Below are 26,548 nucleotides of genomic sequence, written 5' to 3' on the forward strand. Positions count from 1 at the left end.
CTTGTGATATTCTTACCTGGTGGTAAGTACAGGGAGCATACTGTTATTTTTTCTATATGAACCTTTACTGCAACAGCTTTTAAATTGGTGTTAAGCTTCACTTTGTGTACTGGGACTCCTTGAGCAACAACTATAGCGACTCTGCCTGATGTGACTGAAGACTGTTCCCTATCTTTGCGAAAGATGCTATATCGATGCAGAAGTTGTTTATGGCAACCTTTCAAATGAGTTTCTTGCAAACACACAACAGAAGCCTCAGAATCCTCGAAAAGATTGTAAATGTCATCAATATTAGTACTTAAACCGCGGCAGTTCCACTGCAAAATAGTAGCCATATTTGATGATGTGGATTAAGTAATTCACAAAGAAATGCTATGTAGAAAGTCACAAGGATGACATATGTAAATGAAAAAAAACCTTGTGAAAATGCCTTTCAGGTCACGTCTCCTTTGCAGGGGCAGTGACAGGAAGTCTACCCCCTTTTTGTTTTCCAGGGGAAATAGCCAAATTTTTCGTTTGCCTACCAGACGTAGGCTCTTTTGTTTGATCCGTGTTCGGTGGACACACTTCCATCATATCATCGCCCTTTGGGCGTTCATCATTGCTGGTGCTTGGTGAAGGTGCCATTTTTATTGGAAAGTAAGTGGGCCTTTGGCACCAACGTTGAGATCTCCGTGGCCTCTACCGCGTACTGCCTGCCGCCAGCCCCAGCAGACGCTTCTGGGCCTCTTGGGAAAGGGGTGCGATGTGCATCTGTTTTTTCTCTGGGTGAGGGCCGGAGCGCTGACACCTTGTCCAGCAGCTCCACCTGGGTTCCGACTGACACCATCGGCAGTGCACAACCTCTATGCGCAGCCTGTGCATAAGTACCTCTATCGACAAGCGCAACTCTCTTTTCGACTTCAATGTATGATATGTTCTCCCATACCTTCAATGCAATCACTTCTTTTTCTTTTTTCCAATCAGGACGAGATCTGGAAAAGGCCACATGCTGGCCCATGCAGTTTACACAACACAACTCGTTTGTGCACGTTTCATCACCATAGTCTTGTTGACCGCATTTAGCACAAGTTGCTCTTCCGCGACATGACTGGAATCTGTGCCCATATTTATAACACCAAAAGCACCAGCGGGGATTGGGCAAGTAAGGTTTTACTCTAAGGTACTACAGGTAAGCGGCCTTAATGGAAGTGTTATGGAGTTGAAGGTCAGCACAATGTGTTTGGTCGGAATTTCACTGTCATCTAAATTTTATTCTGCTTGCAGCTAGAACACCCTGATCACTCAAGGCTTCGTCGATTTAATCGTATGTGCATTTTAGGAGTTCTGCATCTGAGATCAATCCCTTAGCATAGTTGAGCGTACGATGTGGTGAGACACACACACTGTTGTTGGCAATCGTCTCAAGTTTCTTAAAAATTAAAATTAAATTATGGGGTTTTACGTTCCAAAACCACTTTCTGATTATGAGACATGACGCAGTGGAGGACTCCAGAAATTTCAACCACCTTGGGTTCTTTAACGTGGACCTAAATCTAAGTACACGGGTGTTTTCGCATCTCGCCCCCATCGGAATGTGGCCGCCGTGGCCGGGATTACATCCCGCGACCTCGTGCCCAGCAGCCCAACACCATAGCCACTGAGCAACCACAGCAGGTGTCTCAAGTTTCTTAATATGTCTGCTATGCTCAGCTGTCATAACTTCAAGCAAGAGGTCTCCAGAATTCATTTTCTTTGTTTTGTAGGTCTGACCAATACATTCGTTAAGTGCTTTGGCGATGAGGAAGGGGGACAGGTCTTGAATTTTTCGTTCAGTTTCAGATGTGATAATAAAGCTATCACTAGGTTTAGTGCAGTTTATTACCTCGGTCCGGTGCCTTTCCGGCCTCCCATCAGGTTTTGTTGAAGGGGGGGGGGGGGGGGGTTCTATCCATGAAAATACATATATGTTCGGCAGCTAAGCTGGCTGCCCACCGTGGAGCCCAACGCGGGAGTGTTTTAAAAACCACTAGCCATACGTAACTGCTATGACCATGACCAAGGAAGGCCATGCCCACATGGTTAACCCTAGCCGCCCGGAAACTTAGAAATGAAATGAAGTAAATAACAGACAGGAAAAATAGTATAGTGAAAGGGAAACAAAGATTGAAGATAGGGACAGAAAAAGGCGACTACCGATTTCTGCCAGGTGGGCCAGTCCGAGGGTACCGTCTAGGTGAAGCGGTGGCCAAAGAGGTGTGTTGCCTCCGCCAGGGGGCCATAAAGGTCCAACCACCCAGCATCGGCTCAGCCCTCAGGATCCCCGTTTCCCCACAAATGGCTAAGCCGCGCATGGCTACACGCAGGAGGGTCCAACCCTCATGTGCTCAGGTACATGGTGTCACAACATACCAAACACCTGTTGATGCAGACGCGCCTGCGGGGACAATGAGAAGTCGATGCTAGATTTTTGCAAGCAACACAATCTCGTTATTGTGAATACAGGGCCTGAGTGTAATGGGCAGACCACGTTGGAAGTGGGAAACCGGCAATTGACCACCAATTACTGTCTGATGACAGAATGAATTCATGATAAGGCGAGAGAAATGGTCATTGACAAGGAGGGGTATAGATGCATAGGAAGTGACCACAAACGCATCATTTTGAAAATGGGATATGTAGTTGGGAAAGAGCAAGAGGTGCAAAATGGCCAGACCAAATTTGAACACTGAACAAATAACACATATAGTCACGAGAGTCAAGGGTTGAACTATATAGTCACGAGAGTCGAGGGTCGTACTTGGCAAATGGCCAAGCAAAGAGTGGGTACATAGTGGGCTTCTATGTGTAATAATGACCAAAATACCTTAAGAGAAGCAACATGCTTGTTGGAAAGGAAAAAAGAAACCAAAAGGCTGGTGAAACAGAGATACGACAAGCAATCGCCAAAAGAAAGAAAGCATCCCGATAGCACAGGTAGGCAAAAAATATTAAAAATAAGAGCAGTTGCCGCAGGATGAAGTAGACAGAAAATGCGAAATATACCGAGAGGAAAAATCTATGGTTCAGATACTGGTTCAAGCAAAGATAAAAGGTGAAAGTGAACACTGGTTGTCAGAAATACGTGAGAAAAAGAAGGCCGCACCTAGAACATTTTGGAACCACATAAACTTATTAAGCAGGAAGTCTGGCACAATACAACACATGCTAGATGAAGATTGAAACAAACTGGAATGGGGCGCGGCATTAAATTACGTCCGAAAAATAACAGCCAAATCATTCTAAGGTAATGACGAGGTTGTATTTGAGGAAAAAAAGACCATGAAAGAGAACCAGATGGAAAAGGAGCTGGTGCTGACAAATTTCAACTGGCAGAAAGCCGAAGAGAAAATTCCTAAGCACACAGCCACAGGGCTAGATGAAGCTCCCGTTAGGCTGATTAATGAACTATGACCAAAAAGTAAAGAAGTTCTGTTGAAAACAGTAGAAAAAACTTTAAAATATGAATGACTACTAGACAGTTGGCGACAAAGTAGAATGAATTTAACTTGCAAAGGTAAGGGGGCGAAAGAATTCACTCGTATAGACCTTTGACCATTACATTGGTAACATACAGGTTAGCAATTCAGGCAACTAAATTAAAGCTGCAAGCATGAGCACAGAATAATGGCATTTTGGGAGAACTTCAGAATGGCTTCAAAATAGGTAGGCATCTGGATAACTTATTTGTCCTTACTCAGTGTATTAAAATATTCATAGTAGAAATGAGACTTATATGTGCCCTTTTTAGACATTACAGGAGTGTATGACAACGTAGACTACAACATTTTGTGGGATGGGGAAGGCTTGAGTGACGATTGCATACAGCTTTTGAGATATTTACCTAGAAAATACCGTTTGCATTGAATGGGAAGGGATGAGGAGCAAGGAGAAAGTTGATATCAACAAGGGCCTGAGGCAGGGGTGCCCTTTATCCTCATTGCTGTTTATGATGTACATGGTAAGGATGAAAAGGGCACTAAAGGGAAGTAATATAGGGTTGAATCTCTCATACAAACAGGCAGGTACAGTAGTAGAGCAGCAGCTTCCGGGTTTGTTTAATGCAGACATTGTGCTGCTAGCTAACAAGCAAAGTGATATGCAACGTGGCTCATATCTATGGACAAGAAGGCGAAAATTTAGGTCTGAAATTTAGCGTTAGAAAATCAGGTGTTATGATATTCAATAAAAACAGCAAACAGACAGTGGCAATACAGGGCCAGGAAATACCTTGGGTAAAAGAATACACAGTAAAACCTCGTTATAACGAAGTTGAAAGGGGGGTCATAATTACTTCGTTATAACCATTACTTCGTTATAGCCGCTATCCATTTCTGTCCACAATTAGCAAGCAAAAGAGGATGTACTCACCACCAAATCTCACAGCAGCCCGCCATGCGAAAAAGAAAACGGCCGTCGCATGGAAAAAGAAAGCGAAAAAAGACAGCAAGGAATTGCTACTTTATTCATGCCAAACGGCTCATCACTGATCGATCAACAGCACACCAGCTAGCAACTCACTTCGCAGAAAGAAAGTCACTGACAGATTTTTTCCGCATCTTCTTCAGGCAAATGATGGCTTTTCCAGCTGCAGCCGCTATTTTGAGTCCGTCCTTGTCATCATCATGAGGGCCAAAGAAGCAGCGCAGCAGGCCTGCCACATCCAGCGCTTGTGCGAGCATTGGTACGTCGGGTTTGCCAATATTAGGCTCCGGGCTGTAGTCGACACATTCGTCCCTGTCGTCATTAGGCACCCCTGTCACCACGTGCACTATTTCCGCCTCCATTGGCTCTTCCGTCGTCACCTTGTTAGCGTCGGCACTGACGTATATGTGGAAGGCGTCGCAGTCGGGCACAACGCAGGCATGAAGGAAAGCGTCCCACGACGCTAGGGCTTGGTTGCCCGCAGCATCCTCATTGGCGGCAGCACCGAGGTCTTCATTGTAACCGCCGCTCTGCTGACTCCAAATGAGGCATGCCGGAAGGAATTAGTAGTGATCGTACTTGCCGGTACAGCCATCCAAGCAACCTGTAGCATCTCTTCGCCATGTACAAGTCGATCGTGGACTCGCATTTCATGCTCATATTGTGCAGAATCCGGTCAATCACACGCTTGCAGTAGCCCGACTTAAAGTTCATGATAACTCCTTGGTCGACAGGTTGCACAACTGCAGTGTAGTTTGGTGGCAAGATGCATAGCTCAATGTTTTTGAGCACAGCGGCAGTGCGGTGGGCCGTGCAGTTGTCCAGTACGAGGCATATCTTCCGGTTCAGCTTACCCAGCCGCTCGTCCCACTCCCGCAGCCATTGTGTGAAAATTTCTCTCGTCATCCAAGCCTTACGGTTGGATACATAACTTACTTGGAGCTTTTATTCGCCTTTGAAGCATCATGGTGATGCACTTTTGCCAACCATGAAGGCCGGCACCTTTTCCAATCCATCCATGTTGGCACAAAGCAACACGGTTACACGGACCTTGCTCTGCTTATGGCAATGGCAGCATTCACCTTTGAGGGCCAAGGTTTTTTGTGGCAGCATCTGGTAGAACAGGGCTGTCTCATCCACATTGAACAAATCCTTAGCACTGTATTTTTCTAGCAGCTGCTCAGTGTTTGTCTCCACCCACGCCACTGCAGCTTCGCGGTCGACAGACTGTGCTTCCCTGCTGACAGCCCCCGACGATGTCGTGGCGCTCCTTGAAACACTGCAGCCAGTCGACACTCGCCACAAAATCGTCGTGCCCCATAGTGCATGCGAAGTCCCTCACTTTGCGCTGCAACAGTGCCCCACTCACAGGAGTGCCACTTGCTCTTGCGTCCAAAACTATTTGAAGACCGCCTTCTCTACAGCTTCGAAAGCGGAGGCTTGCAGATTCTTTCTGTCACCTTTTATGCCACGTGCGACAGCACTGGTGACAGCTTCTTTGCTGCTCAATATTGTCGACAGTGTGCTCAACGCTATGCCGAAATCTTCGGCCACTTTCTTCTTCTTCACGCTGGACTCAACGGCTTTCAGCAAAGCCACCTTCTGCTCGATTGATACTGTTTTGCGCTTCTGTTTGCCGCCATCCATCTCCTTGCTGGCGGCGGGAACTCGCACGAACGAACTGATAAAAACACTGATATCGTTGACGCGCATGGAGGCAACGACAAGCAACGACAAGCAACAACAAAACCACAGTCGTCAGAGCCACCCCACACACGCAGCGGAAGACTGGGCGGGTCCACCAGTTCCACGGGAAAGGGGAGGCCGAGAGACGTGCACGAGAGACGTGCACGAGAGACGTGCACGAGAGACGTGAACACCGCGCACTATAAGACATTCACCTGACAGGTGCCACAAAATGGTCAGTAAATGCGTGTTTCGGAAAAAAAATTGCCGACCATTACGTTACTTCCTAATGCGAAATTTGAGCACAGCTCTTCAGCTGTTTCGGCTTTTCTATATACTGAGGCAAATAATTTGAGCAAGACATGTATGTACAGTTACAACTTCTTATTCTTCACTTCTTCAAGAAACACTCCACTCCCAGTTCTTGATTGTCATGAAGGTAGCTTTGTGGTTGGAGAAATAGATGGATATATGCTAGACTTTCTGCACCAATGCCTGATTCGGCACAGCGCACCTCTGGATTCTGGCGGTGACGGCGCTGGGCCTCTGCTCGGGCAGTTCGTTTAGCAGCAGCGGCAGACGAAGGACTTCCACCGGTTGCCTCGCTCATGGCACAGAAAGAACTGGCTGAGAATAACTACTTATACAGGTAGACGGATTATATTATAACATAAACCATCTGTGAGCCTCGGACAATCCGTCTGATGCGGAACATTTCGCACCAGCCACCACAAACGGAGCGTAGCTTGGCGCAGCTGTCTCGTTTATCAGGTGGTTGCGGGAGGCAGCACGTAGGTGCATAGGAACGTTGCGCGGCGAAGAGATGGCAGCGACTGACTGACGCCGCTGATGATGCTAGCGAGTCAACTGAAGGTGGCTTTGCGTTTTGGCTTGGGAAGCGCACACCGTCATCCGCTGATAATGAGCTGGCGCTTTGGCAACCGGAGAACACCGTACGCTCTCGCCCGGACGCCACCATGGAGGAGAGGAGGGGGAAAGGGGTACACGCAGTGGCGAACGCTGTCGACTATGCGTTTTGGCTTGGGCAGCAGCACATCATCGAGATCAGCCGCCACCGAGCCAGCGCTCTGATTGCCTCCGCACATGGGTGGCATTGGAGGAGGAGCGAAGAGAGTAAGGCTCGTGCCATGCGCGAGAAATGATGCCAGTACGCGCAGCTAAAGCAGCGTGCCGGCCCCGGCTACGGAGCTGGTTATGGTAAGGCATGACGGAGCCGCGAAATGCAGGAACGGGCGCCAAAGAGCTGCGCTCTAAAGAAAAGTTATACCCATTGCGAGAACATTTAACTTCGTTAAAACAAGGCTTTCAATACATGGGCATCTATTGGAATGTCAAGAGAATCACGACTGCTTCGTTATATACACTAGTTCGTTATATCCCGTTTCATTACAACAAGGTTTTACTGTAAATACCTTGGTATATGGATAAACGAAGCCAAGAGATACAGTAAAACCTCGTTAAACCGTACCTGCTTAAGCAGTAGTTTCGTTTCAGTAGTTCAGTAGCAGTAAAGTCAAATCCCAGACTCAGCGGTCATTGAACATAATGCATTTTGTATTCGCATAAACTATACCAGCTTATCACATACGTATCGGTTAACGCATAGAGTTTCCACTTTTCATCGTGCAATCACGGCGGTGCGTCATCCCCATTGGGTGAGCTGGCAGAACAACAAACCTCAGAGATCAGGACAAGGGCCTCCAAGCACCCTGTGTGTTTGTGCACGAAGCAACATCAACATCATTTCGCGTTGGTTCTTTACTCTATGCCAGAGCATGTCAAAGCTTGGATAAAAAACGCAGAGTGTTAAGCATAGAAGAAAAATTGGACATCATTTGTGCTATCGAACGTGGCATGATGAAGTCGGCGCTGGCACGCGACAAGGATCTACCATTGGCTATGGTGTGTGGCATTTGCAATGCGAAGAAGTTTATTGGCAGCACTGCTGCAACTGTGAACAGATGTCGGCTACGAGGTTCGACTTTTCGCCATTGTTGCCTCTGTTGTTGCCAAAGAGTCGCCCAACGACAGTGATGAGAACAACATGGAAAGCGACAGCAGGGGCGATTTAGGCCCAACAGTGGCAGAAGCTGCGTGTTATGTCAGCCTCATGAATGCAATCGTCGCAATAACAGCACCCTGCAATGAAAAAGCACCCTGCATTTGTCGTGCAAAGGTAGATGACAGCATATTCAAAACATCCGCTCTTACCTCTCGTTATGCAATTTCTTTATTAGTGAGAGTTGGAGCTGCAATCCACACGCGGACGGGACGCACAGTCACCATCGCTCGCTGACGCGCCGTCACCATACCCAACAGTCGCGACAACAGCACCGCACGCGGGCGTGCTTTCCCGGTCACTCACGTGTGCCGGTAGTGCGTTGTCAATAAGCTAGGCGGCATCCGCTTCTACGAGCAGCTTTCTCCCTCTTTTCCACGCCTTTCGTGGTCTTCCGTTTCTGTACATATGGGCCATTCAGAACTTGATTCCTTTGGGACTCATCACAGAAAACGTGTGTAAGCTGCCACAATCGTCATCACGTTGATCGGAACACGCAGCTCGCTGCTGTGCCAATGCACGAGAGAGAGGTTCGTCAGCAATTCAAATCTACAACAGCCAATAGGTGCATGCCCTGTGCACCACGCGACTACTGCGCCCAATCGCAAAGCCGCTTTTGCCTTTTATTTGTTTTGTGTTTGCTGGTTTAGTTTTCGGTGGAGAAATACATTGCTCCGACTATCTTTAGCTCCGATCCCTCCTCTTTACGATGATACCAAGATGGCAATGCTGCGTCAATGGATAGCTGGGCGATCCACAGTGCAATGGAGCCTTCCAAAGCCCAATTTTTTCGCAATTTTTGATAACAGCACTCTAGGAAAGTGCTGTATTCTCGATTTCTATCACATATTTTGTTATAATAGTTCACCACATGGTAAATAAAGGTCCATGAATTGCAAAAAATAAATAAATCAGAAAATAGAAAATTTTGACAATTCGACCACTTCAAGTGCCGCGTCCCCCTTGAATGCAAGTCATGTCCTATCAAGATTACGAAGTCGTTGCCGATCATAATCATGTTGGTGGGCACGACCGACTTAATCTGTTGGCAAAACAGTTCAGAATGAGGGGCCAGTGAGCAATCTGGGAAGATCATTGTCAGCACAGTTGGCACTGACAGCATGGGTGGCACGGCATGCAGCCCATTCGTGTTCAGAGGGGTGAAAAAGCGACGAGAGAGGGGCACGAGAGACTGGCAACGAGGAGAAAGCTGGAAAACAGGTTCTACTGTACAAGCAGGCCGGCCGTTGGGGTGGCGCTTGAGGGTGCAGCAGCTCGAATTTCTCGTTTTATTTTCAAGGATTTCACATTCCATTACCTTTTGGCACAGACGACCAGCAGCCAGACTTCATTAAGATACAGTAAAACCTCGTTAAACCGTACTTGCCTAAGCAGTAGTTTCACTTTAAAAGTAGTAAAGCCAAATGCCCAACTCGGCAGCCATTGAACATTATATATTTACACGATTGTAAGTCGACCACTTCTTTTAAATTTGAAAATCTGAATTGGGGGGGTCGACTTACAATCGAAACCAAAACATGGCACCGCCAAAAAAGCAACACCAAGGGAGCTACAACGTAGTTATAATTTTATGTTTGCTCTATGGCCCAACCCGTAGCTTTTCGCTATCCCGCGTGTTTGTTCACCTTTCGGAAGGGTATTTCAACATTTTTGAGAGTTTTACAGTGCACACAACACTCATGCGGGGGCGTCAATAGCTGATGGAAGCGCCGCTGTTCCATTCGGGGCGGCACCCTCAGAACGGCGGCGCTTGCGGGGAGTATCGGTACCGTATTTACTCGTATAATGATCGCACTCGCGTAATGATCGCACCCCTGAATTTTGTCGTCAAAATTCGATTTTTTTAAAATTTCCCGTGTAATGATCGCACCACGAACTTGCCACAGCGATATGTCGTGTGCCAAGTCTAGCTAATAATGATCGCGCTTACCATCTGTCGAATGCTACGCGAACGACTCTTCAAGTCACACCAAGCGGTCTGCACGCACCAAACATTTTAAAGTAGATGCCTCATTTCATTACTTTCATCACTTTCCGCACTTCCATGACAAAAAGAGGTACAACCAAACTTGCCTTTATTATGTGTAGGCTTTATAATGGTTGTCAACAACAACAAAAAAAGGCGCCTTTCGATTCTTCTCATCTGCACTCGTAGGCACGCAATAAATCGCAATAGGCAACGACAGTGGCCATGTTTACACTGATACATTAGAAGTGTACCCTATTCATACGCCGACGCTTGTAACACAGCTAAGATATTCACCCACCCTTAGCGCAAGCGTGCGCTATTAGGATAGTAGTGAAGACAGATGCCGCAGTTTCCGCAGCATGCCCGCCCTGTGTTTCTATGTCACTGGCAGCTAAGTGCGCCCATCTGTTTCTGCCCCCTCAAAGTAGACATGGCTACGTTATTGCCGCAAACTTGCCGATATTAACGATATTATTCATTACTGATACGGAAGAAACTGTTTCAATGCACATAATGTACTCACGAGAAGAAAAAAAAAATCGCGTTCGGCGCGTTCGGCTTAATCCGCCGGCCGCCATTTTTGTTTTGATGTCCCGCACCCGCATACCGCAGCAAACGCGGGACGAAAAAAAAATTTTTCTTTTCGCGGGAAATTTCCACATGCCGAAGTCTGGATGCTTTCCGGAGCTGTAGGCTAAGCTTGCGGCATACGTCGCTGAAATGTGTGATCGGTCCCTGCCACTCAAGTGCGACATGGTCATGAAACAAGCCCGGATCTTCGCCTTTTAAGGACCTGCTCCGCCGTGAGTACAATGAGTGGCTGGCAGCAGAAGACCGCGAAATTACGCCAACTGGACCTGTCAAAAGAGCTTCCCTGACGGCTGTGTGTGGTTGGGTGCATTCAGCGTGGGCTGCTGTTCCACAGTATGTCGTGGTGCGGTCGTTTGCCAAATGTGAAATTTCGCTGGACGACGACGCGCTGTGGGACCGTAGCAACGATGGCAATGGCAGCACTAGTGAAGACAAGTAGTCCAGTGACCGTGTCAGCTACTAATAAATTTTCGTTATCGAATCCGCCCTCGGGTATGCTCTCCTTTTTTTTTGCTGTCACGCGATATGGTGGGGTCGACTTACAATCATGTAAACACGGTAATGCATTTTGTATCCGCATAAACCGTACCAGCTTATTGCATAGGTATCTGTTAAAATGTAGTGATTGCACTTTTCATCGCGCAATCACGGCAGTAGGTTGGCCATGCAGAAGAAAGAGCCTCAGAGGTCAGAACAGCCTCCAAGCACAAAGGCAGAGGGCACTTGGAAGAGTGAAGCCACATTAACATCAACATTATTTCAGTGCCGAGCCAGAAAGCATTGCGGCTGGCTAGTTGTGGCCCTTGTTTTGGCATCGTGCAAGCTAGGACTCGTGTCATGCTGAAGCTTGGACAAAAACCGGGTGCTCAGCATAAAGAAAAATTGGACATTGTTCGTGCTATTGAACATGGAACGAAGTCGGCGCTGGCACGCAAGAGGGATCTACTGTTGATTGCGGTGCGTGGTATTTGGAATGCAAAGGAGAAGATGCTCAGCAGTGCTGATGGGACCACGAAAAGACGTCAGCTACGAGGTTTGACTTTTCGCCATCGTTGCCTCTGTTATTGCCGAACGACAGTGATGGGGACGACACAAAGCAACAGCATGGGCGATACAAGCCCGACAGTGGCAGAAGCTGTGCATTACATCAGCCTCATATGGGTGTTTGCCGAGAAGAGGCGGCTGGCAGAAAAGTTGGCTCGCAGCTTAAGGGAGTTTGAGGCCACTGTCGTGGCTGCTAGGCCACCGCAGCATCAAACTAAAATAGACTTTTGTTGCACGAAATGAATAAATACTGCATGTTTTTTTGCCCTTTCATCGCACTCTTTCCGAGTTCCATCTTTTACAGGTAAGTGGGCGATCTCACACTATTTCGGTTAAGCAGTACTACCGTTTAGTACATACTTTTTCCGAGCTCCGGCCAACTATGGTTTAATGAGATTTCACCGTAACCGATAATGCCATATGAGGACATAGTAGTAAGTGGGCTATTTCACCATAGAAAACAGACAAAGGTTGACGGTGCAGCAGCTTCTCATTGTTATAACCAATATAATGTTAAAACCGATATTGTTATAAGTGTGTTCGAGTGTACTCCTCTACAGTCTTTCAAATGCTAAACAAAGGTACAAGCTGCTGGAGTGTTCCCCTTCTGGTGTTTATAAATCTTCAGTATATGAGCATAATTATGAGCTCTTAGCAACAGCTTTCAGGACCCACCTGCAGACCAGTTCACCATCCATGGCATCATGGTCATCAGCGGTTGAGAATGAAGCACGGCCACCTATGGCAGCACCAATGATGTACACCAACCAAGACAGTTGTCCTGTAAAAGTTGCAAGCAACAAGAAGAGGAGTGGGTTACAATCCTCCACTACTTTACAGCTATTTACATTCATTGCAGCTCACACAATGTTTATAAGCAGAGTGTGCTTTCAATACACACATCAGACAAGGCTCAGGACACCAGCGAGTTCTTTCCTTCCTATGCCTATACATGTCAACCATAGATGACTAATGCTGATGCACTTTCATCTCGAAGGCAGTTTCTACTTTTACAGTAAACTTCTGTCATTCGACTCGGGTTAATTGAATTTTCTGGTTAATTATATCCCGACCGAAAGTCCCAGCCAGTGCTGAGACCTTTGGCTTTTTGTGTGGGCTTCCGTGTTTTGATCATAAAATGGGGCCTCGCTGGATAATTTAAATTTGGCTAGTTAGGAATGCATGCACCCGATCTCAATAGAGATCCCAATAGCGTCGGTCTTGTAGTGCTGGGGGACACTGAATACATTGAAGACATTATCTGATGGCAAAAATGCCAATTATTAGCCTACCCTTGCCAAAGTTTCAAATGAAACGGCAGCAACAGCAGAGTCCCATTATGCATTTTCAGCGTCTCAGTGTCTTGTATTGCATAACTAACTGGCAAGGTGCTTAGTCTAGGCATCAGCCACCATCGCATTCATGATGGCTGCGGAGTCGGCCATGAACCGCAGACTATCAAATGCAGTGGACCATATAAGGGACAACATGTCCCCCATAGTGATAAGTGTAAATAAGTGTCCATTCTGCAACAGTAAACTCAGCAGGTTTCATAAATTTCCAATTGTCAGAATTGCATACATGCTACATTCTTTTCCTAGAAATTTAGATTGATGCTCATTAGAACTCCTTAAATTTTTGGAAATAAAAGCAGCGGTATCATTGGACATCATTATGCCTTTTGTTTAAATTTGACCGGCTGGATAATCATATCATTTCCTTTGGTTCATCAATGTAGAATTATAACAGAAGTAGACTATTCGCATTTTGTTTTGTTTAATACCACCTTTACTACCTCGTTTACTCCCCAGTGTAGAGCACTTTATATTCAGTATTCTCATATGTGCAGTTTCAAAACATGGATATCCCGAAAACAGATTTTTCTATTCTTATTCCTCAAAGGGCTATCGTGGAAGGTTCACCCACATGGTTCTCCCATAGGCGACAAAGTAGTTATGCCTCATTAATAAGGACGCTTTAATTCCTGACCATTACTGTCTATAAAGTGAGTTGTCCGCAATAATAAGTCTTGATGAAAAACTAAGAACACTTATCAAGAAAAGGAAAACACTGCAAAGTTTGTTTTTTCATATTTCACTGCAAACATGAATTGAAACTTGAGAAAATCTGACTCATGAAGTGCATTACGCTGGTAGTCACTATGTGCAAGAAAACTGCTTTGCAGTTTCAATCACCCCACGTGCAAGGAGGACTGTGACAGCAGGCTTCCTGTTGATGTAGTTCCCAACAACAAAGCTTTGACTCAAAGTAAATCCAACAAAGGCAAGTGCAGTGTAGGAAGAGTCAACTTGTTCATGAAGGTAGCAGATAAGAGGAGAAGCTGCTCTGTGTCCACAGATGTTTTGGTACAAGATGCTAACTGAAGAACGCGGAATGCCCAGACTGACTCAGAAAGCATGTACGCTGCAGAAAATGCATGAACACCGAAGCTTTCGCATGGCCACTGCGGTAGGAGAGATGCTGACCAATGAGGCTGTGCTGCTTGCTGCTTGCTGCTGTGCTGTGCGGAAAAATTGTCCATAATTTCAAGTTGTCCATATTAACAAGGGTCATAATAACGGGACTATAGTATGTTGCTTACAAGTGCGAGTGCTCGTACTTTAAGCAGCATCTGCAAACGTGATTGCTTGCAGGCACTGACCTGGCATACCTCTCTTTTATGGGAAAGCATGCTGGTTGTTTCAGAGCTATTTTGAAGATAAAAATAAGTTCCAATTTTAGTAAATTTGTGAAGAAATATTTGTTACAGTTTGCCCATGTATTGACAAATAAACTATGTAAACTGCATACATAAATTATGTGTCACGTTATGCTTACTTGAAATTCTAGTTGTGCCAATACTCAAATATCTATAAATGGAATCGAATACTGAATATTAAAATAATTCAGTTTGCAAATCGTCAAGCAACGCAAAAGTACCCCCGGAAGTTGGCTTTCCCTCGTGGCGGCGAGAAAAACCGGGGGCACGGCTCCATCCACTCGCTCTGCCTACTGTGACTGTGCCGCGTCGTGCAAGCCGTCGACACCCCCCTGTAAAAAATTATCCTGGCCCACCCGCACCGCTTGTTCAGACAGCCAACCAGAGGCTCTTGTGCCCTTTGTCATGCAAGATGGTGGAAGTGCGGGTGGTCTCGCTGCTTTTCTGGTTCATTGTGTTCGCGCCTTGTGGGTCTTCTCCCGCAGTACTGCCATGATGGCTAACGCGAAGCGACAAAATTTGCCTTTCGCCGTGAAGCTCGAAATCATAAATTGAGTCGAATGCGGTGAAGTCTGATGTCGCCACAGCATGCAAGATTCCGAGGAGCACTCTCAGCACGATCTTGAAGGAAGAATAAGGGGAAGACAGAGCTAAAGCAGACAAACTCGCGACCCGGTGCCCATGGTGCTTGACGCGTACGCACGGCGACGTCGAGGTGGCCGTGTACAAGTGGTTCATCAGAAATTGCTTCAGACGTGCCGGCTTCCACGTGCCCAGTGGTGACTCTGAATATTTTGATGAGCACAACGAAGCCCTTGCCAGTGTCGCCGAAGTTCAGAGTGAGCTGTAAGAATTTTCGGAAGCCATTGACGGATCAACGGTCGACGAGTTTGCGAGTGCGGATGATGGTGTTGCGACCATCGGAGAGCCTGAAAATGAAGACTACATTGCCGACATCGTACCGAACACAAGTGATCAAGTGATAGTGGGCACACTGAGGAAAGCAACAGCGATCCTTTGCCAACATCATCTGAGGCGATTGGTGCACTCACATTAGTCCGGCGCTTCTGCATGAATGTGGAACATCAAGGCCTCAGCTGCTCCGACTCTTTAGACAATGTGGAGAAGCGCGTGTGTCGCAGGCAGTGAAATTTCCCAAGCAGAATAAAATACAGGACTATTTCATGCGAAACTAAGCTAGTTTCATCAACAAAGTGCTTTTATACATGGTACATGCTTTTATGAGGGCCAATTCTTTAGCAGGCTTATATCGAATTATGCCCTATATCTGATATATATCTATAACTGATAAAAAGGGAGGGCGTAGTGGTGAGGGAGGGCGGGAGGGAAGCGGATGTGCTTTCCCGCCAACTTGCTAGATGGCGCTAATTACCTCTGCCACCTAAGGTCTTTGAATAAAACTAAAAGGTAGTGACATGCCCCCTCGCCCGGCCTCTCCTTCTCCTGGCCTTCTCACAGTTCGCCTACGCAGTTTGGTCGTTCGCTCAGAAGCCACCCATAGAGTTACACAAGATGAGACATTAAACATTGTTGTTGGGTGTTTGTGCTTGAATTTTTACCTAATTTAAGGCTTAATTATTGTGTGCTGTGCTAGGAGCGATGATAGAACACTATGAAACTGGCAGAAGCAGATGTTTCTTGTGCTTTTTCAGCACGTAACTGCATGTTTGTTTTGTGGCTTCGGGTTGGCGGCCTGCTTCCAGTTAGAAGAAGGCTTTTGAGGCTAATTTGGTGGACAAATTCCTTTTAGTGTCAAGTATTAGCACCAAAATCAGAATTCTTTGTCTCGCCAATCTTGTACACAATGTTTATATGCAACCAGGGCTTTGTTTAAGTGTTATGTCATCCACGACCATGCATTGTACTCGTAGGCAAAAACACTGTCACGACTTCCACAAATCAACCTGCTTTGCAAGTTATTTCTATTGCATTGATCAGATTCCTTATTTGGCTTTCTAAAGACACTTGCCCGGCATGAAAGAGCTGCGAAGAAGGCTTCACCGGTACACGCCAAAGGCGTGTACCGGTACGCATACTTGCGTATGTGCAGCACTATGTAGCTGCCGATTCAACAACTCAGATGCGTTTGTGCTGTTCAAAGTACGTACGTGTGTACTTGTGATCGACTGCCGTGTGTCCAGCTTGTGCAGCTGCATAGTTTAATCATCTTAGTACCATGATAATCGAACATAAGGCACATGACATATTCGCCTGAATAGCGCGATCAACGCGGAGTATCTAAGCTATTCTCGTCGTTTCGTCATGAGGCTGGCATCCCTTTATGCAGTGAAACTGGTCCTACACTTTTATGACAAACTGGTGCCGTTGGATCTAAAGTGCAAATATAACAGTGTAAATCTGTACTTCATTTGTGAACAAAGCGTATGCAAGGTCAAAAGTTACTCATAGAAATGGTTTCCATCAATGAGCACTTTCCCCCTTTGCGCAGTTCCAAGTCAATATCAGCCAACAAACTCATGCACCACTTTATCCTGCTAGGACAGCAAAGCGGAGAAAGCCTACTCACAATAGTCAAAATCATATGCACTGGTAGTGAACAGCTTGTCTTCACAAAATATATTTGCAGCACCTAACAAAAGCATGGACTGATCAAGCTACACCCTTCTCGGTACTACAACAATAACAGGTGTTACGTTTCTAGCACGATATATGACAGAACACAGCCTACACACTCCATAGCTTCATACACTTCTTGACGATAGCGCGATCAGGAAACCAAATCTGAAAGAGCTTATAATAATTCGAATAAGCTTATCTCTTGAACTCCGTACCCTTTCAACAAAGAAAAAGGCTCCATTCGTACACATTTGCATCTCCAGTACTCTTAAAATCAATCCCTAACATAAAACAAAACAAAAACTCAGTTCTTCAATAATGCGATTAGCCACAAAACTTAGCCAAAACATCCGAAATCACTTGCAAAAGCCTTGCCGCAGTAACTCGATGGCCAGCTGTCATATTGGTAAGTGTGCCGAGAGACAGAAAAGAAAAAAAAGTAGAGAAAAGGGCATGACAAATACCACGTAACGGCGCTCAACCAATTGGGAGACGCATACTTTCTCTCCTGGCTCCTCGCATGATCCTCGCAGCAGCGGCAGTGGCAAGATAAAAGTATGTCGCTACCTTTTACTTTTATTCAGGGACCTTACTGCCACCTACTGCCACTGAAGCAGCGAAGTTGCCGAAACCAGGACTGAGAATCAGCTGCTGCTTCCCTCTGCATGCTCGCGTGTATTTTCCTTCCTCTGATGACATATCAGCACTGTGTTTACCTTCTTTGTCCTGCATTCTTAATGCGAGTCAGGTCTTATCAAGATGACGAAGTCGATGCCGCTGATCATAATCACGTTGGTGTGCTCCCTTCTGCTGTGGTGCCGCCACATTCAAAAGAAAAGGAGAAGGAGGTACTGGGTGTTGCCTTTGAGTGCCTCTATTCAGGGTCTGTCTCGTCTTACAGAATCAGATATGGCGTACCGTCTCCAACAACCTGTTCATCGGGACGTCTCAGTTTAGACGCGTCATTGTAAAAAGAATTAAAATGCACGAATGAGACCGACCAAGCCAACCAAAACAAGCGCGAGCAAGAGCTCATGCTAGCAGACGATAGTGCGAAACAAGCGGTCCGGCTGAACCAGATGCCAGTACAAATCGAGCGGTCGGGTGGGTCCGCATGATACCAGTTTCCCACCTGTATGTCACTGTAGGGGCCACTCTTATTGGTCTCCTCTACCCGTGGCTCATAGCGACAGCAAGCGTGCATTTTGCCGCTAGTGTGGCTGGGGCATTACAATGTGACGCAGAAACAGCGACCTTGCCATTTGAGGGAGGGAGGGTAAAATTTCCGCACATTCCCCCTCTCCCCCTCGGCACGCGCATGGCATTGAAGGTTTCTCCTAAGCATTTCCTCTATGGCTGGGTCAGAGCAATGCTGGTCGGAGGCGCTGCCACGTAATTTGGCATGCTGCTGAGAGCATTGTCAGAGGGCGGTATGTTCGAATTAACCGTCACAAATGCTTGCGCATTCGAGTTACTGGGCGTTTTCATCCAATGGAATACACATAACTTTGACGAGACCATAGCACCAGTTCGAATAAATTGTGAAGAAATGTAAAAATGACATGGATAATGGCTAATGCCCTCTTTGTGTGGTCCTCAGATTCCTATCTGACGAAAGGAATGTCAAAAAGAACATGGCGGGACACAAATGCAGAAACGTACCGGTAAGTCACTGATGCTGATAGGGTTAAATAAACGGGAGTCCAAAATAACTGATTTGCCATAAAATAGGTGTCTTTATTCCAAACACACACCAATAATTCAGACCTGTTCGATTATTCTGATAGCTGCACAACACCCCCACTCATATATGACCTGGTCAGTCCTTATTTCTACCACTGTCATGTTGTCACAAGGCGTACATCAAGATATGGTCAATGCATGCCCCAAATCTCCCTCCCCTGACAACTGGAACAGAGGTCACAGGTTGCAACAGTTCTACGACACTACCCTCACTTTATTGCCACCCTTGTCAGCACTAATATTGAGGGTGGAGTTGGCACCATTTGAAGCTTCTCGATTATGAGGAGCAAAAATTTTTAACAGCAGACAGGACCGTGTTGCTACTTAACACGTTAAGGAACAAACGCAGGCAGCACAAGAATGGGACACACATGAAAAACACATAAATGCTGCCTTGACAACTTAGTGGCTTAGCTTGGCTTGGTCTGGTTTGCTCCATGATTCAGGCACAGTCGGCATCTAATGGTTTCTGGATTGCTCCATGATTTGGGCACAGTCGACAACTACTGGTTTAACTAGGGTTTACTACTTCCGGTTTCGAGGAAGCAGCAGCAATGTATTGAAACAAAAACGTTGCTCTTTCTGCTTGTCTTGGTGCCTGAATTAACAAGTCATGCAGGTGATGTTTGAATTATAAAACAGCGAGCTGTAAGTAGTCCAAAATTTAGATTCTTTCTATTCGGCAAATGGTGGTGCCATAAGCTTTCCAAATAATCGAGCATGGCCAGATTAACGGTGTCCGAATAAGTGGCTGGCGGCTGTATAACTTGCCACAAATTAATTAATGCCACAAGTGCCAAAAATAAGCACTTTTGTCACACATTACTGCTGCCTTTTCCTTTCTCAGGCCACAAAATCTGGTTGCATGTTAGAATACAAAGTGCATTTATCATGGCCCAGGATATCCCTGATATTCTGAAGTTCCCAACACTGATGCTCAAAAAGACCCCAAAGGAATAAAAAAAAAGTGCTTTACGGGAGACTATAGGAGTTTTTGATCAAGCACTTTTAGATATATCACCTTAAGTGGACATGATTGGCTAAATTAGCATGAGAGAACATGCTGAAAAGGGTTCGTCTCTAAGTACAACCAGACTGCGTCTCATTTTCAAACCATCAAGCTTCTAGGAGTGGGGGCAGGATAGGCATCAGGAACAACCACAACACGAGGAAAATATATTGCCATAATAAAGCATCACCTTAAGTGTTAAGCAAGGGCATCACCAAAAATGATCAATCAAGAATATGGCCCCAGCCTCATGGCAGAAACTTTTAACGAGGAGTGGCCTACCTTCAAGAATGGCCAGATCAAGGGCAGCAGCACCTTGATTCCCAGCTTCTCTGTATGCCTGTGCAGACTGGTCCAAAAGCTGTACCAACAGAGCACATGTTTTTTCATATTCACAGCGGCCGATAGTGGACAACTGGTCCAGCTGCTGGTGCACCATGCCCATGTCATCCAGAGGGTCTTCTAAGCCTTCCCTGCAACAAACAAGTAGCTTATGGTAAATTCCCCCCAAAAAACTTCAGCACTACATTTGATTGATTGGCCTAAGACACATCTGTAGCTTCAGTAAAGAAGACTTACTGCACAAACATAACACAACAAGACAGGCAGAGTAAGAAACATTCATAAGTAAATTAAATTCTTCAGAACAGTCAGACCATGGTCATAAACATTCCAGGTGTCTGAGCTTACTGTATGCTGGTACTTGTCATGATGACCAAGTACACTTGCTTGCTACCTGCTTACCAATCTTCCCCTTATTATGTATTATGTGATTATCTTGCTGCCTGACATTTACTGGCACCAATGGGGACTGTCATTCTCAGTAAACCAGAGGAACTAAATCACAATAAAAAGGGCAACTTAAAATATGACCATTACAGTTGCACCCCTACATAAAGCTCTGCATTATGCCTGCATAAACTGTGGCCACGCTCTCCTCTCTAGCGCTCCCTGCACTTGCATTTCATGTCTCCTTACAACTCGCATCTCCTAGCAATTGGCTTCCCTGCATGACATGTAAATGTTGGCAGGAGCAAGTGTCAAAGTTGCGCAGCTATGGCAAGAGAGATCCCGAGCACTTCTATGCTAGTAGTGCCTAACAACATGGACAGCTGAGGCGTGAGAGGTAGTAGTTCCCCTTCTTTGGCTTGGGAATATCGGCTCCAATAACATGCTTTACATTGCACTTCACAAGACTATCCCATGGAAGGCACCTTGTTCTGGTTTAGAGCACAATACTGGCATAAATAAACAACATTGCTCATATGCATTGCAGTTCGTCGGATTGCATTCACAAACTTGGGCCTCAGGGCCTGGCATTGGCAAACCTTCACTCAGTATACTCGCATAGCGAGTTGAACCTACCGTATAGACCAGATGTGGTGAAGTGCCTAGCGCCACTTCGAAAACGACGATCAAGTACGTTAAAAATATGCAAGCACGCGCACTGGGGCACATACACCATTCACTACAGGACGACGCCTCGCTGCATGTGCGCTTGTGCAGTGAAGAAAAATCAAGAAGACAAATACCTACAAATAAGCAAGCGCCACAGAAGAGCACCCAGAAAATCGGAAAATAATGCATTGGTGAAGCAGCCTACAGAAGGAGAAGAGTCCATGTCGGCAAGATGGACGGCACTGAGAAGGGGAGCAAGGAAGACGCGTTTGCTTGGATTGGACGTCAACAGCCGTCAAAGGGCCCCAGCCGAGCGCCAACGCACGACACATCTTGCACTCCCATCAACCAGCCGACGAACAAGAGTCTGCGAGAGCTCGCCTGCATCTCAACTCATGCAGTTCATCAAGAGACACACCACGCCAGCCTCGTGATACACCAGCTAAACTGTGAGTGTGCTGTGGTAGTCGGTCAGAGCACTTTGTAGGGGCACTTGGTCTCGCTTGACCACAAACCATGTCTGTGTATTTGTACTTTCTATGCTTCAATATACCGAGTGTTTCAGTGAACACTTTCAAAATTTTTTAAACGTTCCCTGTTGCAGATAGCACAATTCTAGTTCATGAGCTGGTCTACTCGAAGGGGTGGACATTACTTGTACAAAACTTGAAATGCGTTATTGACTAATTAACAAACAGTTCCCTAAATAAGTTTTTAACTAATTACATTATGGCCCATATCGCAACTTACAAATTCTAGCCGTGGAGTTTGCAAGGCGTATCTACTTGGGAATGAATTCTCAGGATGATACCAATTTCAATATATTATTCCCAAACCTAGCGGAGAAATGCATTGGCGTTCCAATTACTTTCTTAACAAAACGTCATTTTATGCATTCAAGCACAAAAGTAACTGGAACGTCAATGCGTTTTTCCACAAAGTTCAGGAAGTAATATCTCGAAACCTGTGTCATCAGAGAATTCGTTCCAAGTGGATCCGATCACCTTGTGAACTCCATGGCTAAAATTTGTAAATTCTAATATGGGTCATAAGGTAATTAGTTAAAAAGGAATTAGTGAATTTTTGTTAATTAGTAGGTTATCCATTTCAATTTTTTACACAATTGTGCGATCTGCCACAGGCAACCTTTAAGAATTTTTGAAAGTATTCGCTGAAACACCCTGTATGTTTGTGTGCTGCGATTGTTGCCACTCCTTTGCTGCCCTCGGAGGCATCTCTGACTCTCACTGTTAAGCCTGCTCCCCAACCCACATCGTAACGATGGCATCAGTGACAGGACTTTCTCTCCTATTTATTAAGAAGGTCGGAACAGTGCAATCAGAGACTAGCTGAGGACTGTACAGAATGCAGAAACAGAAATCATTACACTCATAGAGGCTGGTGAGAAACTTGGCTTGAAAGGTGCGGAGCTTAAAGCATGGGCAGATGAAAAAGCAAAGAAAGCGCATGACGAGAGAGCACAAGCACATGAAGCCGATAACCATAGACTAGAGTTACAGCGCGAGGTTTTGGACAAAAAGTTAAGCCTTGAAGAGTTTCGCCTCAATAAAACGCGACTACAACTTGTGCAAGGCTAGCTACTGTGGTTCTGAGAAGCCCAGTTGCCGGACAAATCACAAGGAATGTCACGTTCCTTGTGAGAACAATATCATGTATGAACTACCCCTGTCGTGCGGCAAAAAATACATCGGCCAAACAGGAAGGTGTGTAAATGATAGGTTGCATGAACACGCAAATAATGTGCGAACTGGAGGAGTGGGGCATCTGGCTTTTCACTGCAGAAAACATGGATGCAGCCCCATTTATAAACAGTGCACGGTGATAGGAAGAAGCTCGACGCAAACAACACGTGAGATAATTGAAGCGGCGAAGATCGCTAGTTTGGGGAGCGCTTGTGTTAGCGCGCCTTCAATTGATCTTTCAAAAAAAGAATTCGATTTTTTAAATCTGAGACAGAGGGTGGCCTGATGGAGCTGGCATTTTAATCTTGCAATTAAAAAAAAATTTTTTTTTGGCTATGCATGGTCGTTTTTCATCTTCTATATCATCATACACGTGTCTCGTTACTGTCTGATCTTACTAAACATCAGTAGATATGCGCATGCGTACGGTGGTGTCCGTTCCCTATATATATGTGTACCACTTCGTGGAATAAAACAATTGTTGTAAGTTAGCGCTGTGTCCGCGTCTTGCCACTGTCCTTCGTCCCTTTTCGTGCGCTAAAAAACCTAAGGTTTTATTGTCAGGATTTGACCGTGTTGCCATTAACGACTGTGTTAGTTCCGCCGACCTCAGCAATAAGCGTGATGGCAATCTCGTTGGTGATCTACAAGAGAGACGTACGAATGCAAAGGCCAACTAGTCTTCATGTGGTGTCTCCTCAACAAGTCTTGCATTCTTGTGAGTAGCACAGTGATCTGGACTTCAGACAAGCCATAGCTTGCCTGGCGCTAAGGAACGAACTAATATCAGTGGGAATGGTTGTAGAGTGAAGAGCATGAAAGTTATTGAGATTTCTGGGACCGCTTCCTCTAAGCAGATGAAATGCTTAGAATAGGAAAAAATCGCAGCTGCATCTGAATGTTGCCTGAAAAGCCAATAGGCCAATAGTGTTTTCCGAAAGTCCCTGGCATCTGAAATAGACAGTGGTCACGCATACTAAACTTCGCGTAGCAACGTGGAAACAGAGCATACCACGAAGCAACTTGCCTGTAGAAAAAAGCTTAAAAGAAAGTAACAAATGTGCAAAATCAGATAGTGCAGTAAGGCTCTTCGTTTCTCACAGAAATGCTATCGGAAGGCCTATGCTTATCCAGACAGGTGAACCCTGATGTTGCATGAAGAGACAGGCACTTCAGGAAGAGTCTATATGGTATGTCAATGCGTATCGCAAATTTGTCAGGTATAAGAAAAGTGGGGTCTTTCTGGAGTGTTGTGTCGCAGCAGTGTACATAATTTTTTTTTTTAAATATGAATTTTTGCCGCTTTGACCTGCTCCTCTCGAAAATAATTTTGTGTTTGTCTAGAATGCACCGTTCGCATTTCTTCCTACTTCTGTGAAAGATATCAAAAGCCAATCTGTGGATAATAAACAATTTCAGGCCTAAATCATAAGTTCTGATGGTATACAGTAACAGTGCTTACCTTAATTTCTTCACAGTGGCGACTGAGAACGTTATTTCTGCACTACTGTTACTGTTATTCCTGCTTTTGTTACTACTGTATTACATTCCTGTGTACTGTTATATTGTCACGTGGTGGTGATGTTGAAGAACACAGTAGCAATACTATGAAAAACAAAACTAACTTTTATTTGGCGAACCTGTGCCCATAAAACAAGGCTACACTTATAGCACAACGATAGCGGCGAACACGGTCGGCGATCGTCGAAAATCTGATCAACGGGTCAAGCACGTCGGCTTTCATACATCAATCGTCGAATGTCCCAGACCAATTGCTGGGACCCGCGTGCCCTCCACAAAGTTCCACACCATCCATGCCGTGCACACATGCAATCAGATTACACAAGTTTCGGTCACAGACAGTGGATGGCGCCATTGATAACATTCCAGAAACTTCTCACACATGCAAGCGCGTCCTGCGCTGTGCGATAAAATTTGTTAGGCGGTGAAATGTGTCGCCCAATAAAGACAAGTACACGTGTCAATATGTAACATCACCAAGATAAATACCACATGTTTTCTCTGTTTGAAATGAAAATGGCGCGTCATTAAGGTGATGGTGAGGATCATCTTGCATTCCAACAGGATTTTTCTGAATTACTTGAGCATTACACGAGCCGTGAACTTTGTGCAAGATGCCAAGTTCTGTAAACCTAGTAAACGATCTGTGTCCCACTTTAACAACAAGTTGGATGCCTCTTGTGAGTTGTGATATGAAAAAAATTGTTAGTTGCTAAGACTGTTAGAGTGTTTTGAGTGCGTATAAGCGATTGTTGTGTATATCCTTCACAGGAAGTGTTTGATTCCCTAAACACTCCTTGAAATGGGGGCATATGTGGTGAAGTGCCTAGCAACGCATCGAAAATTGTTATGGTGTGGTTCAGGGAGCAGGCTAAATAGCGAAAGTCAAAGACGCCTCCAAGGGCAGCAAGGAAGAAACGGCAACAATCACAGCACACAACCATATATTCAAACATAAGAAGTGCTAATACACGGACATGGGGCATGGGAGCAAGCGAGACCAAGCGTCCCTACAAAGTGTTCATACCGACTACCATAGTGCATTCACAGTTTGGCTGGTGTCACACGAAGCTGGCGTGGTGAGTCGTTCGATGAACTGCACGAGCAGAGACGGCAGGCGAGTTCTCGCAGACTCTTCTTCGTCGGCTGGTTGATGGCAGTGGAAGACCTGTCATAAAAGGTTCCCTCGTGTGTTGGCACTCAATGGGGTCCCTCCGACAGCTGTTGGCCTCCTGAACATAGACGTCTGACCCAAGCCAATGAGTCTTCCTTGCTCCACTTCTCGGCTCCATCTGTCTTGCCGACGTGGGCTCTTCTGCTCCTGTAGGCTGCTTCAGCCACACATTATTTTCTGATTCGCTGAGTGCTCTTTTGTGGTGCTTGCTTATTCGCAGGTGTTTGGCTTCCTTATTTTTCTAAGACTGCATGACCGCACGTGCAGCGAGGCGTTGTCCTGTAGTGAACGGTGCACGTGTCCCAGTGCACATGCTTGTATATTTTTAACATGCTTCATCATCGTTTTCGATGCGTCGCTAGGCACATCACTATACCGGAATATAAGTTGAGATATTTTCATCAAAGAAAAAAAAAAAAAAAAAGCTAAAGTCCCCCCCTTATAAAGTGTTCTTTAGGCGAATGTGAGTCGTATGGCAGCCTCTGGCTTGTTGATTTCACCAATGTGAACGACAACATGGCTGTTGTGTGCCAGTTTGGCATTTGAGGGTCAACCTATATTCCCACTCGACCTATAATCCAGTTTATATGGTATTTGATGTCTTAGTTCTTGTTTTCAAACAACTGGTAAATGGCTTGGGCCTTGGAATCCAGCATTCGAGAACATTAGCTTGACATATCTATTTGGCAAGTTATAACCATCCTCGATTCCAAAGTGTGTCTTTGAAGAAACAGTACAAAGAAATCCCCATAATTTAAGATCTCTTTATTCGAAATGACAGATAATTCAAACTGCACTGTTGGTCACAGCAAAGTCCTATGTAATTGGATAGCGAGAAACTCCCGTGAA

General features: G+C 45.6%; 1 protein-coding gene across 4 annotated transcripts in view; it reads right to left on the reverse strand.

The window, feature by feature from the left end:
* Ranbp16 (Ran-binding protein 16) overlaps positions 1–26,548 on the reverse strand; it is a 101,307-nt gene that overhangs the window by 62,040 nt on the left and 12,719 nt on the right. For all 4 annotated transcript variants that reach the window (XM_075676872.1, XM_075676870.1, XM_075676871.1 and 1 more), the window contains 2 exons: positions 20,186–20,376; positions 12,510–12,615 (listed from right to left, as the gene is read on the reverse strand). In XM_075676872.1, the coding sequence (XP_075532987.1) occupies positions 12,510–12,615; positions 20,186–20,376 (297 nt within the window). The remainder of the gene's footprint in view (positions 1–12,509; positions 12,616–20,185; positions 20,377–26,548) is intronic.

This window comes from Dermacentor variabilis, unplaced genomic scaffold (assembly GCF_050947875.1).
Source record: "Dermacentor variabilis isolate Ectoservices unplaced genomic scaffold, ASM5094787v1 scaffold_12, whole genome shotgun sequence".
In the NCBI taxonomy this organism is placed as follows: Eukaryota; Metazoa; Arthropoda; class Arachnida; order Ixodida; family Ixodidae; genus Dermacentor; species Dermacentor variabilis.